This window comes from Globicephala melas, chromosome 2 (genome assembly GCF_963455315.2).
Source record: "Globicephala melas chromosome 2, mGloMel1.2, whole genome shotgun sequence".
Classification (NCBI taxonomy): domain Eukaryota; kingdom Metazoa; phylum Chordata; class Mammalia; order Artiodactyla; family Delphinidae; genus Globicephala; species Globicephala melas.
In genome coordinates this window covers 102,889,905-102,903,121 of record NC_083315.2, presented here as the reverse complement: position 1 = coordinate 102,903,121, position 13,217 = coordinate 102,889,905, and the positions used below count along the sequence as shown (strand labels likewise).

Genomic DNA, 13,217 nt, shown 5'->3' with positions numbered 1-13,217 from the left:
CTTTTATGTATACATTTGTACCTTTATCAGGAGGCTTCTGAATTATTTTTAGTGTAGATTGATAAACAGGTATTTTGAATAAGAAAAACATCTGAACTTGAAGATAAATGGGTGGAAAACTGGGAATAATAGTGATAATTTTGTCAAGGAAGACATTACAATTTTCAGAGCCTCGAATATACAAACTTTAATGTATGTCAGTGATCTTGAGATACATGAAGTAGACACTAAGCTGCCACTTAATTGGATTAGCTGTTATCTCAGAGGTGATTTACCCAAGCCAGTGGGAAACCTTCATCTTTGGTGTGTCTTTTCACCATTTGCAGTAGGGCAGAAGCCTATAGACAGCTTTTGGAGTCTTGAGTTTAAATTTAGTTAAAAGTTCATTACAACTCATTTTTAGTCTTCTGTTCACTTGTTCAGTGGTTCTCAACTCTACATGTAGGAGAATTACCTGTGAAACGATTCAAGTTTTAAAAAATGCATTACTACCGCCCCCCAACCACCAATTGAGTTTCTGATTCTCTTTTTTTTTTTGGCTGTGCTGTGTGGCATGCGGGATCTTAGTTCCCAACCAGGGATCGAGCCCACGCCCCCTGCATTGGAAGGGTGGAGTCTTAACCACTGGATGGCCAGGGAAGTCCCAGAGTTTCTGATTCTTATGTGTTTTTTGTTTTTTGTTTGTTTTTTTTTAGCTGAAGTAACTAAAGACATGGTAGATGAGAGGCACTGAATCAGGATGGGTAATCTTTTCATTCGATGCATCTTCCAGTCTGGATCTTTCTTTTTTTTTTTGTTTTTTTCTGCGGTACGCGGGCCTCTCACTGTTGCGGCCTCTCCCGGAGCACAGGCTCTGGACGCGCAGGTCCAGCGGCCATGGCTCACGGGCCTAGCCGCTCCGTGGCATGTGGGATCTTCCTGGACTGGGGCACAAACCTGTGTCCCCTGCATTGGCAGGCGGACTCTCAACCACTGCGCCACCAGGGAAGCCCTCTGGATCTTTCTTAATACCCACCGGCTGTGTTGTGATGGTGCCTGTCCATGGGCCTGACACCTGGGTGCCCAGTGTAGCAGGCTGCAAGAGTGGATTTTGAGTACTGTGGCACAGGGTGAGCGATATCCTAGCATCTTCTGCTGCCTCTAGCTCAGCATCTTTACGGGGTGGGTTTATTTTCTGTGCTCTTTTGTGGGGCCGGGGGCCATTTGCCACACCACTGTACGTGGTCTGTTCCCTGCCATTCTTTGCAGTGGCTGGAAGCCTGGCCCTCAACACCTCCTGCCCACACATTTCCTGCCCCCTATCACATGAAAACCATCTCCTGTGTTTTCTTCTTTTAGCAGCCAGTACCTTTGGCCTCTTTGATCACATCCTTTCATCTTAGGCTTCAAAACACTTTTGTTATGATGGTTGAACATACTTGGGGCGGTCAGAGAGGCCTGCTCTCTGGTTTCGGAGGCTCAGTGAACTAGCACTGGTGGTTACCAGGGGCTGGGGAGCTCGTGTACAAACTCAGTGTGACTGTGTCCTCCCATCTTGGCTTGCGGCTCTGGGCTTCTGAAGTTTGAGTGCTGTATAACTTTCTAACTACAGTTAATTTTAAAAAATTTAGCACATATTAAAAATGGCTTTTTCTTGCACGAGGAAACAACACTTTACAGAACAAGGATCTTAGACAAGGGAATGAGAAAAAAAGAGGAGGACTTCTGAGGAACTAAAGAAAATATTTTATTTGCTTAGTTTCAATTAATAGGTGGGTTCAAGCTTACGCAAAACTTCTGTCAATGAGATGAAAAAGAGGTGTATCTTCAAGACCCTAGATAGGCAGCCTGGTGCTGCCGAAAGCACTTTGCTTGCCCTGAAGGTGTTGATTCAAGGACCTGTTCTGCCACTTACAGTCTGTTGACCTTCTGTGGACCTTTTGTTTTGACTCTAAAATTTAGCCAATAATTAGGCACGCAGGCACCGTGGGATTACCAAAGATAAGACACAACCTTGGTCCAGGAATGAGTAGCTACCACTGAGCACCTACCATATGTGTGGCATGGTATTAAGTGTCCTCCTGTTATTTATGTTTCCCTATAATCCCATGAGGAGGGAGGTGGTGTTCTCCTCTTCCAGATGAGGAAATGGAAGCTCAGACTGTAGTGTTAGGGTTTGAATCTTATTTCTGTCTGATTCCAAAGCATTTGGATTAGGCTTTGAGTGAGATAAATAATATAACAAGCATGGGGATAATAATACTTCACACTGTTGTTCCAACAAAAACGTAAGTGAAAGTACCTTGTTAATGCAACTGCTCTAGAAATGTACCCTCGGAGCAGTTGTCAGAAACACGGAGAACTGTCCACACATAGTGCTTTTCTCCCTCAGCTGCACGTCCAGTTTTACTGGCTTTCAGCTGAAGGACTGTGGTGGCCAACATCAGGTCTTCCTCTTTCTCTGGAGAGAGATACCCTGAGGGACTCCCTGGATGTCCCTAGAAACATCCCTAGGGTCTGCTATTCAGATCTGCTCTGCCTTTTTTCATCCCAGGGATGAACAACTTTGTTTTAAACTTTTTATTTCACACACACACACACACACACACAAACACACACATCAAGACATAAACTCGCAGATACCCAACATTCAGCTTCAACAATCATCGACGTTTTATTTATTTATTAAAAATTTATTTATTTTATTTATTTTTGGCTGCATTGTGTCTTCGTTGCTGCCCGCGGGCTTTTCTCTAGTTGTGGTGAGCGGGGCTCACCACATTGCGGTGGCTTCTCTTGTTGCGGAGCACGGGCTCTAGGCACGTGGGCTTCAGTAGCTGTGGCACTCGGGCTCAGTAGTTGTGGCTCTCGGGCTCTGGAGCACAGCCTCAGTAGTTGTGGTGCATAGGGCGGCATGTGGAATCTTCCCAGACCAGGGCTCGAACCCATGTCCCCTGCATTGGCAGGCGGATTCTTAACCACTGTGCCACCAGGGAAGCCCTCATTGACGTTTTACCCCATCTACTTTCAGGGTGTTAATAAGAGATATCTGGTGGGGAAGCGCCTCCTTTCTATTACTCCATCATTTAGTTAAAAAATATTTGTGCTCCTGCTCTGCCAGGCACTGGCCGTGCAGAGGTGATCAGAACAGACAAGGCACCTCCCTTTCTGAGCCTGACATTCGAGTTGGGAAGAGAGCCAAATTAGCACACAAATAGAATTGTGTTGTTATGAAGTAGAGTGAAGGGCATAAACTGTACGAAGTGATCATGAGTGGAGATGGGGAGGAAGCTGCTCAGACACAGTGGTCAGGAAAGGCCTCTCTAAGCAGGAGACATTTAGGCTGAAATCTGACAGCTGAGTAAGAATCAGCCATCCGACCGGCTGGCCGGAGTGTATCTAGGTATTACTTTACTAACTCTTGTTGCCATTTGATTGAGTAGTGGAGTTTGCTTGTGCAGAAAGTATTGCCTCAGGAGATGACTAACATCAGCATTTACTGAGGGAGTGTCTCCTAAGTGTACCGACCTCTGTTTTGCCATTCTTCTCTAATCCTAAAGAGTGATCAAGGAGGGGCAAGAGTCATGGAAGAGGGAAGGGACATGCAGGCAGAATATAAGACACCGGTCTTGGGAGGGGGTCCTGAGACTTCGTCTTTTCCTGCTCTTTCCTCTGTGATGGCTGCATCTGGAACCACCTGGGACTTGGGTGTCCACAGGGCTTGGTGGAAAGCCTGGGGACCGAGTCTAGTGCTGATGTGGGCCTCGTTCACCACGATGGCAAGTGAGCCACTTCACCTCTTTCCCCATTTGTGAAAGGGGGAGATCATACTCTGCCTACTGCTTAGCTTTCCTGTGAAGGTCAAAGCCAGATCATGTTTGCTTTGGTGTTGCACAGATACATGTTATTCTTCATAAAGATTCCAGATAAGGATGTCGCCCTCCCCACCCCCGCCCCCGTCCCTTGGTAATCACTGGAATGATTTGGGCCAGCAAGAAGCAAGGATGCCCTAGAGTTTGCTAAAAATAGTGTCTTGCTGTCTCCACTGGAAAGAAGACCTGTTTCATGTTAACCCAGTTTCTTCCCATCAAGGCTGGAAGCATGAAATAGAGACCAGTTGCTGACCACTCTCTGAACCACAGTCCTTCATCTCCTTAAACTCTCTGAAGTCCTGCCAGCCTTGTCTCACACTTATATGCTCTTCCTTTAATGGTTTCTTTTTTTGTCCTTGGCTGAATTTTGTGTGGGCGGTTCAGGGAGAGCGTAGACTAGCACCCTTTCTGCGTCTCAGTGGGATTTTTAAAAGAACTTGAAAATGGCAGGTCTCTCTCCTCTGGATCCTATTGCCTCCGTAATGGGAGTGTGCCCGCATTTCCAAAGCAAACAGCGAGAATGGGCTGACCTTTTCCCAGAGATGGTGAAACCCCCCTGGAATGATGGAGTGTGTTCTGGCCTGGGACGATGGCTGCCCAGAGAAACTGTCTGCTGGAGGGTGGTCTGCCTTCATTCCTTCAGGCCTTAGGTTCAGCCAGGGCTCAAGGGGGCCCTTTTGAAGGCAGAGAGGCCCCCAGAGGGTGAGAGGGGCGATAAGAAGCGTAAGCGTTAGGTGATGTTGCAATGAGAGGAGTCTGGGCCACCTGGGGTGCTCTGGGGCCAGGAGTGTTGGCTTTTGTCAGAAAATTGGCTACAGCCTTGCCAGTGCCTCCCAGTTCTGCAATTTCCCTTCCATCAAGCTCTCCCGGAAGCTGGAAGCCTTGGAGGGAGCAAGAAAATGCACATGACGGTGTAACCAGAAGCTCCTGGGCCCATATAGTGAGGGGAGAAGTGGCCATCCGCTGGTGGGGCTGGGAGGCCTAGGCTCACCTGGGCACTGGCCTAGCGAAGAAGCAGCCCCATTTTCATCTCAGCGTGGTGGTCCAGTTTGATCCAGCTCAACTCACAGGACCTCTTCACCTTTCTGGGCGTTCCCTTATATTTGCATTTCAGCTTACTAAGCTGAAACTGTGTGTGTGTGTGTTAATGGGAACAGTACTTTACTGAGACAGTTGGAGTCATTTTGACATGTGTATACACCTGTGTGCCCAAATCAAGAGGCAGAACATTTCCACCACCCGGAAGCTTCCCTCGTGCCCCTTTCCAGGGAGTCCTTCTACCCCAGAGTCGTCCACGGCTCCCATTGCCATCGCTGGTGATTAGTTTTGCCTGTTCTTGAGCTTCGTCTGTGCGGAGTCGTGTATTTTGTACAGAGGCTGAATCCCCAGGGCCTGGCCTGTGTCTGGCACTTGGCAGGTATGCACTGTGAGAGGTGCCTTGGTTCTTAAACTGCCCTGTGAGAGAGCACTGACCCCACTGGGAAACTGAGGCTGTGGGCGGTTAGAGTGGTGGATCCCGGCCGCCAGCCCAGGCTCCCTGCTGAGGAATCCAGAGGGCTCTCCAGTATGCCGGGGGCTCCCCCAGCCCCTCCCGGGGGACTCGTTTCTAGTGCTGTGGATGAGGGAGCCTGGTGATCCTGGGCAGGTAGTGCCCCCTGCTGTCTGCCCGGCCAGACCCTAAACCCTCTCTCTTCCAAGGGATGTGACAGGATCATGTGGGCCGGAGCCCGACACAGTGATGGGCAAAGGGCAGGGGCTCGGCTCCTGGAGTGAAGTCTTCTGTCCTTTTATTTTCCTCTGAAAAGTGGTTTTCCTAAGCACTGGGGGCTTTCCTTCCTTAGAATAAGCAGAAAAGGAGAAGAGGCCTCTTTGGTGGAGTACTGCTGCCCCCAGGTGGGTGGCCAGGGACACTACCACAGAGCAGGACGTCCAAGCACCGCCGTTCTTCGGGTCTCAGGTTCTGGTTCTCCTTCTGCGGCTCCCCATCTCCTGGCCTCCTGAATCCTGGTCTCCTTGGCCTCTGGGAAGCAGATGTCCATCACGGCCATCACCCTCCACTTCATTGCTGACCTGGAGCGGGGGCCTTCCTCGGAGAACCAGCCCCAGCTGTGTGTAGGGGAGCGGATGCGACCCCACTCCTCCTGGGGATGGCGGGCCGGACATAGCCTAGAGGGCCTGTCCCGTATTAAGAAAGGGTGTGATCGGGTGAGATCAAGCTTTGATCTTAGGGCTGGGTTGGTGGGGGGTGGGAGAGGCGGGGCGGGGCTGCTTCTCACAGTGGGGTGTGCAGCACCTCCCCGGCCTGCTGTGGGCGTGGGTGCCGTTGCCAGGGCCCCGCCAGCCCCTCCCAGCTCGCCCACTGCCTTCCTGTCGCACCTGCGGTCATGGTGGTGTAACGGCCCAGCCCTCCGGGCCCCGGCGGCACGTGGCCTAGGGTGATGCTATCTGTAACTCAGAATTTTAAACTCCTTTTTCCAGAGGATGTGGCTTCTGCGGGAGAGCTTCAAACGGTGCCCCCATTTGCCCCTCGCGGCAGCCATGACGTCATGGAAATGGGAGGGGCCGCCCCAAGCCCCCAGAACATCTGCACGGAAGTGGTAGACTTTTTTCCACTTCCTGTCCTACTTCTGGCTACAGACTCAATGTCTGACCTGCTTATTAATTTCAAAATATAGCTCTCCGTGTGATAGAGGAAACCTTACGCATGTGTGTGTCTGGGTTAAACTATGCCTGAATCGCAGGTGGCCTTACACAGAGGCAGGGCACTAGCCGCCGCAGTCTCTTGGCTCATCAGTGTACTTAGAGTGACGGCACTGGCTCTGCACATGGCTTGCTCCCCTTCCCCAGACCCACCCATCAGTCAGAAGATGTTTTTCCCCACACATTGCTCCCGGAGGTAGATTGGAGAAGGAGTTTTAAGATAGGACACTGGAGGAAGTGAGGTGGGTGGTAATGTGGCCTTCAGCCCTGGACCTTGGTATGGTGCCTCAGTGACTAGAGGGCTGACGCCTGGAAGCCCTGTGTGCTTTCCCAGAGTAACCATCCTCTAGGCTCTGTTGGATGAGTGCCCGCCTGGGGCTGCACTGGCCAAGGGACCATCACTCAGGTTTTGCTTTTCCTGGTAGTTATTTTATTTTCTAAATTTATTTTATTTAGTTAGTTTTGGCTGCGTTGGGTCTTCCTTGCTGCACACCTACTCTTCGTTGCGGTGCGTGGGCTTCTCATTGCAGTGACTTCTCTTGTTTGTGGAGCATGGGCTCTAGGCACGCGGGCTTCAGTAGTTGTGGCTTGCTGGCTCAGTAGTTGTGGCTCGTGGGCTCTAGAGCGCAGGCTCAGTAGTTGTGGCGCACAGGCTTAGTTGCTCCGCGGCATGAGGGATCTTTCCGGACCAGGGCTCGAACCCGTGTCGCCTGCATTGGCAGGCGGATTCTTAACCACTGTGCCACCAGGGAAGCCCCTTCCTGATAGTTCTTGACAGGTTGGTTACTCTTAGCTCTTGGCTAAATTGTGAAATAGTGGCTCACCCGGCCACCTCGTCTATTAATCCCCACTTTCTTTTTTCTTATGCTCCCCCCACACCCCTACACACATATACAACTTGGCTCCTTCCCCAGTGCCTGATGGTACTAATCATTTATTTGTTCACTTGCTGCTTAAGTGTATATTAAGCATTGGTTGTGTGCCAGGCACTGTGCGAGTTGTCGCAGACACACGGATGAACAAGATACACTTTCCATCCCAAGGAGCGCATAGTTGAATGGATTTTTTTGCTGAGATGTTACCTGATAACTAAGGTGATATCTGTTAAAGGCTTTACATGTGATCCCAGGGAAGTTGGATTCTATGGCAAACCAAGAGGATAAACAATCCTTTGAGGCTCAGATGGCTGCCTCTCCAATGGTGGGTCAGGGCAGAGGGGTCGCTCTGGTGGAGTTGAAGACCCCACCCAGGTGTTCCTGAAGCACATACTGGCTTAGCCTGCTCTTCTCTTGACTGGACTGTGATTTCAGTTGTGTTCAGAAGGAAGGTCTCTGGGTGAAGTGTCAGAGAGTGTTCTAGAATCTTAGGCCTGGGGTCATGAGAAGTCATTTGGTCCCTTCTTCTGCCTCCAGGGTTGGCCTGTGCTTAAAGCCTTTTGGAGCAGTAGGGCATCTGTCCAGAGAAATGTGTTCTACAGCTAGCCTTGGTGACACACTCCCCCCCGGGATGGCATGGCCTTCCCTCCTTGAGGCTGGCCCCTGCTCATGGGGACTAGGGTTCTTCAGGGCTGGGCAAGTCTCAGGGACTTGATGACCACGTCTCCATGTTTCCTCAGCAGCCTCTTCCCTCCACGCTGAACAATGCCGGGTCCCTTACTGCACCGAGGGGTCTGCTACAGTGGCCCTCAGCCCAGCGCTAACCCTCCCGGTGGGCGTAGGCACCCTTCCCCAGGCCCCCTCACAAAGGCCACTTTAATCCCCTCTGATACCCCCGGTGGGGCCTGGGCCAGACATGAGAACAGAGTGGACACAGGTGAGTGGACTCTGCACCACCCTCACACACCTGCTTCTCCTGCTCTGCCCTCTGGCTTGGCCCCAGTTGGCTTTAGGCTTAACAGCCTCAGACTTGAGAGAAAGTTCTTGCTGGGATTGAGGAGCCCCTGGTTTGAGATGGAAACTGCTCAGGGGTGGTGCTGACCCTGCTTTCCAGATGGCTTCTTACCTGACCGAGACCTTGTCACCCTCAGCTTGGGCTGGGCCTGGAAGGAGCAGGCCTTGCTCCCTCCCGTGGGTCTGGGAGGATCCCTAGCTGCTGCTGCCACACCCCCTCATAGGTCCTCGGATAGCTTTAGGGGTCCAGTGACCAAGGGGCTCTGCCACCTGAGGGCCCTGGGCTGGTGCGACCCCACGTGCTCCCTTGGCCTCCTTCAGCCCGGGCCTCCTGTGAGGTTCTTGGAGGGGCCTTTCTTTGGCCCCTTCACTGCCTTCCAGGGTCCCTGCTCTTGTCCCCTGCCCTAAGCCCCATGTCCCCTTTATCCTCAGCATCTTTGCAGCCAACGCTCAGGGGCAGACTTGTCTCCCCAGATACCTACACATCCCTTGCCTGGATCTTTTGTGTACAGACCAAAGTGAATTACTATTTTAGGAGGAGGAACAAAAAGACAGACTAATTTGCCTGGGAGTTTTTCACAGTTGATAAAGGAAGCCCCCCACCCCCACAGGGGCATTTTCATTTAATATGGGGAAGCGAATGCTTTAATTAAAAGAAATTCCCAGTGGTGGAATCTCTAGCACTGTGTTAGACTGAGGAGGAGGCAGTTTTGAGTTGCCCACAGGTGGTGCCTGTCCTCCTGTGTGTGAGAGTGACCTGCTATGATGGGATTTCCTCTGAGACCTTTCGCTTTAGTGATCTTTAAAGGCACTTGTATTTAGGCTGCACACGAGGCCGCTCAGAGAGAACTGGGGTTCCTGTGACTACCCTCGGGAGGGCTCCAGAGATGGACATGGTTTTTATTTCTATAGAAGCCAGAGAATCAGAGATGCAGGGAGTTGGGGCAGCCTCCAGTCCTATGTGACATAGGTTTTATAGGTTTTACAGGTGGTGGCCCTGGAGCTCACAGAGGGGAGGGACATGCCTAGGATGCCTGTCGAGCTGGTGGCTCCGTCCCTGTGATAAGAAGCAGGCCTGAATTGTAGCTGGAAGGATTTGCATGTTTCTGGCTGTGTGGTCAGAGACACACAGGTGAACTGTACAGGTATTTGAGGATGGGACCCTCCACCCCCCCTCCCCTACTGCCCTGGGAATGGTTAAGCACTGGACTTCGGTCTTGATCGTGGTAATTGTGAAGTGGATGGCTGAGTGGTCTCTGAGGGGTGTTCCCATCAGCGTCCGTGACCCCAGGAAAGATGCTCAGGCAGCAGGAGGCTCAGGAGAACCCCAGGGGCCGCAGGGGATCCCATCACCTGTGCTCTAGGTGAGGGCTTGAGACTTCTACTCTCCTTGGCTGAGTCCCTGGGCTTGCGGGGAGAGAGCTCATCTCTGCTTTTCTCATTCTCACATCCAGGGTGGTGGGAGTAGAAAGTGTGGTTAGGGGCAAAATCTTCTACCCGCCTCCCCCACTCCTAGACTGGGCACTCCAATGGGCTGGGCCTTGGGTTGGGACCCAGGCAGTGGAATGGTGGGTGGTTCCCAGCCATGAATTTGTAGGTCAATGCACTGTTTCAACGGGAATCCAGTCTGAAAGGAAAGGCAAAGGAAATGTTGCTTCAGGGCAGGAGACAGTGGGTGGCCTTTTGGGGACACTTGCTGTGTGGTCCCTGTCTGCCAAATTTCAACTCCAGGTCATTACCACCCATGTACATGGGCCTCCTGCTACGGGTGGCCCCGTGGAAGAGCAGGGACCCGAGCTTCTCAGCGGGTTCACCTGGCCCCCAGTACAGCCTTCTAAGTGGAATTTTTTAGAGGTTTTTCCATGAAGAGGTGGACTGAAGGAGCTTGTTGAGTCAGGCTCCCCGAACGTCATCATGGACAAACGCCTTGGTTTCTTTCTGCCCAGCTAGTGGTCCACAGCAGGCCGAAGACGATCCAATCAAACAGGAGCACAGCCTCTGCTCTTCCACATTGCTTTTAATGAAGCCATGGCAGCAGAATCGACAACGTGGCTCAGATACACAAGCAGAGCAGGGCCTAGATCATGAGATAATCTCCCCCACATCTTGGGGAAAAGGGTGATATGTATTTCTCTATGAACACTGTGTAAAAAATATAAACAGCACACAACATCTCCAGGAGCTAGAGCCCAAGAGAAGGCACTGGGATCCATCCTTCAGTGGGACATCAGAGGCAGTCTCGGGGAGGGGCGGGGCGGGGAGGGAGTTTCCCCACAGCCAGGAGAGGCGGCAGCGGCCTCCGTCTTTGCTGAGAATGCCAGGCAGTAACAGGCAGCAGTGAGGGAGCAGAGGGGGTGGCAGCAGTGCTGGGCAGCTCTTCAGCGTCTTGATCAGCGTCCTATCTGGTAGGACCCAGTAGGTGGTATTGCCAGTGGGGCCAGAGAGGTGGAGGGAGCCTTCTTGTCCACGGGGGCAGAGAGTGCGCCTCTCTGCTTGAAGAGGGAGAGGAGGGGCAACAAGGAACAAGGGGAGAGGGAGCACGGGGCTCTCACGTTCTTGGAGACCTGGGAGGAGAAAGAACAGAAGTCAGGCTGCATACTGAGGAGATGCAGGACAGTTAGGGATGTGATGGGGATGCCTCTGTTTGTAGAGTTCTAGGAGCAAATGGGTCCCGGCTTCAGTGGTTGTGGCACGCGGGCTCAGTAGTTGTGGCACGCGGGCTCAGTAGTTGTGGCGCACAGGCTTAGTTGTTCCGCGGCATGTGGGATCTTCCTGGACCACGGCTTGAACCCGTGTCCCCTGCATTGGCAGGTGGATTCTTAACCACTGTGCCAGCAGGGAAGCCCCCCGGGTTCTTTTTGATGGGATGCTCTTGTCAGTGGGATGACCTGGGGTACTGGAGACTCTAGCCAGGATTAGGGTGGATAATGAATACAATACCTTCTCACCATATTGGGGTCAGAGGGCCCGAGGAAAGGAATTGGGGGCCGCCCTTTTAGGATTTGCAGTGAAAGGGATATGATAGAAGGTGTGGGTATGAATGAGTCTGGGTCCTAAGTTTCTCCTAAGTTTCCCTCATTAGCTGTGTGGCCCTTGATATTACTTGGCCTCAGTTTCTTCATTTCCAAAATGAGGAGAATAACAACTGTTCCTCGTACTTTGTAGGGGAGACATGGCTCAAGCGAGGTGACTAATGTCACCTGAGGAGTGTACTGTGTTTATCAAGTGTTTTGGGCCATTGCTATTAACAAGGGGAACTCCTAACAGGAAAGAAAAAGGAGGAGTCTGGTGGGCCCAGACTTAGGACCTAAAAGCAAGAGCCTGGGGGAGGTTAGCTTTGGGGACCCACCCCCAGACCCCACCGCCCGGCTGAGATGCCGGCTCACCTCAGCTGGACCACAGCCGCAGCGTCATGAGCAGGTTGTACCCGACCACTTTCAGGAGGAGAACGCGGAAGCCGATCACTGACAAGTTTTGGAAGTTTAGGTTCATATCTGCAAAACCAAGGGGCCACAGCAGTCATGGGCACAGGTCTTCACAGCCCCCGTGACACCGAAAGCAGGGTGGGGAGTGGGGCGCGCTTCGGCCCCTGGATCTGCCTCTCCCTTTGAGCTTTGGTGCACATCCCCTCATACACATATTTGTACATCCTTCCAGGGTCAACAGCATTTCATTTCCAAAGGGAAACACTGACTGCATTTACTCCTTGTTTTATTTCTGAGCCCCGCCGTGGATGGGGATGGTGGGTGCTCAGAACTTATCACACGCAGCCCCCTGGGTCTGGGCCCCTTAGTGAGAATCTAGCGGCTGAACCACAAGACGGATGACTCAGTACAAATGGCTCAAATGGCAATGAATATGGGCCCAGGGTGGGTGGTGAGGAGGGGTGAGGATCTTTGAGAGACAAGGTCACGGCCTACAAGAGTTCTGCTGCTCTTCTCGAAAGAAGGCAAAACCCCCTGGCTATGGAGGGAAAATGTCTTCACGGTGACCTGGTTAGTCTAGGGCTACACAAAAGCTGGTCAGAGATTTCACACCTGGGCCACCCAGAAGCTCTCTTGAGCTGTGCTGACAGTGGAGCTATTGAAAGGAATACAGAGGCCTAGGAGTGAGTCACTGGTCTAGCAAAACTAGACTCATCCTCAAAGTACATAGAGTGGAAAAGAAAATTAGAGATGGTGAGAGGAATCCAGGGATTTAAGAATGTCCCCAGGCAGCTCTGACAAGGGCTCGGACTGCCGTTCTTGTTTCTCAGAACTTCGTTCCTAGATCCACACATTCCTTCTCGTCACCTCTATCCCGTCCCAGTAATTGTGGGTTCATCGCCTCCACAAACCTGTGTGAAGCCAGGATAGACCCCTCCCTTACCTGTTTCAAAGCTTTTCTCTGCTATCTTGGCATCACAGGGAATTCCTAAAAGGAACAAACAAAGACATTTTTCTTAGAGTCCCGAGCGTGCTGACTCTCCCACCCCAGAAGTTGGGCTGCTGAATGTCTCCAGCCTCTCCATTCTTCCTTGTGCAGAGATCTGAGAGAACCTGTCTCATATGGGCACCTGCTGGGATGAGCCACTGACCCCTGAAGGACCAACACCCTGGCTTCTGGGCACCATTTTATTCACTTAATGAACACTGGTTGTGCTAAACGCATGTTACATGACACAAGGCCCTAAGGAGCTGTTAGACCCTGCCCTTGGGCGAGTTCCAGTCTGGAGTCTGATAGAGGAAGTAAGACAGACACAGTGACAAGTGCCATGAGGGGTATAGATGCTTTCATG

The 13,217-nt window shown here is 51.8% G+C and overlaps 1 protein-coding gene across 1 annotated transcript in view; it reads right to left on the bottom strand.

Moving 5' to 3' along the window:
- Positions 1-10,831: 10,831 nt before the first annotated feature.
- LOC115852091 (T cell receptor alpha chain MC.7.G5-like) overlaps positions 10,832-13,217 on the bottom strand; it is a 358,045-nt gene continuing 355,659 nt past the window's right edge. The window contains exons 5-7 of the mRNA XM_070044942.1: positions 12,809-12,853; positions 11,827-11,934; positions 10,832-11,004 (exon numbers count right to left, since the gene is read on the bottom strand). Of these exons, the coding sequence (XP_069901043.1) occupies positions 11,828-11,934; positions 12,809-12,853 (152 nt within the window). The 3' untranslated portion in view covers positions 10,832-11,004; position 11,827. The remainder of the gene's footprint in view (positions 11,005-11,826; positions 11,935-12,808; positions 12,854-13,217) is intronic.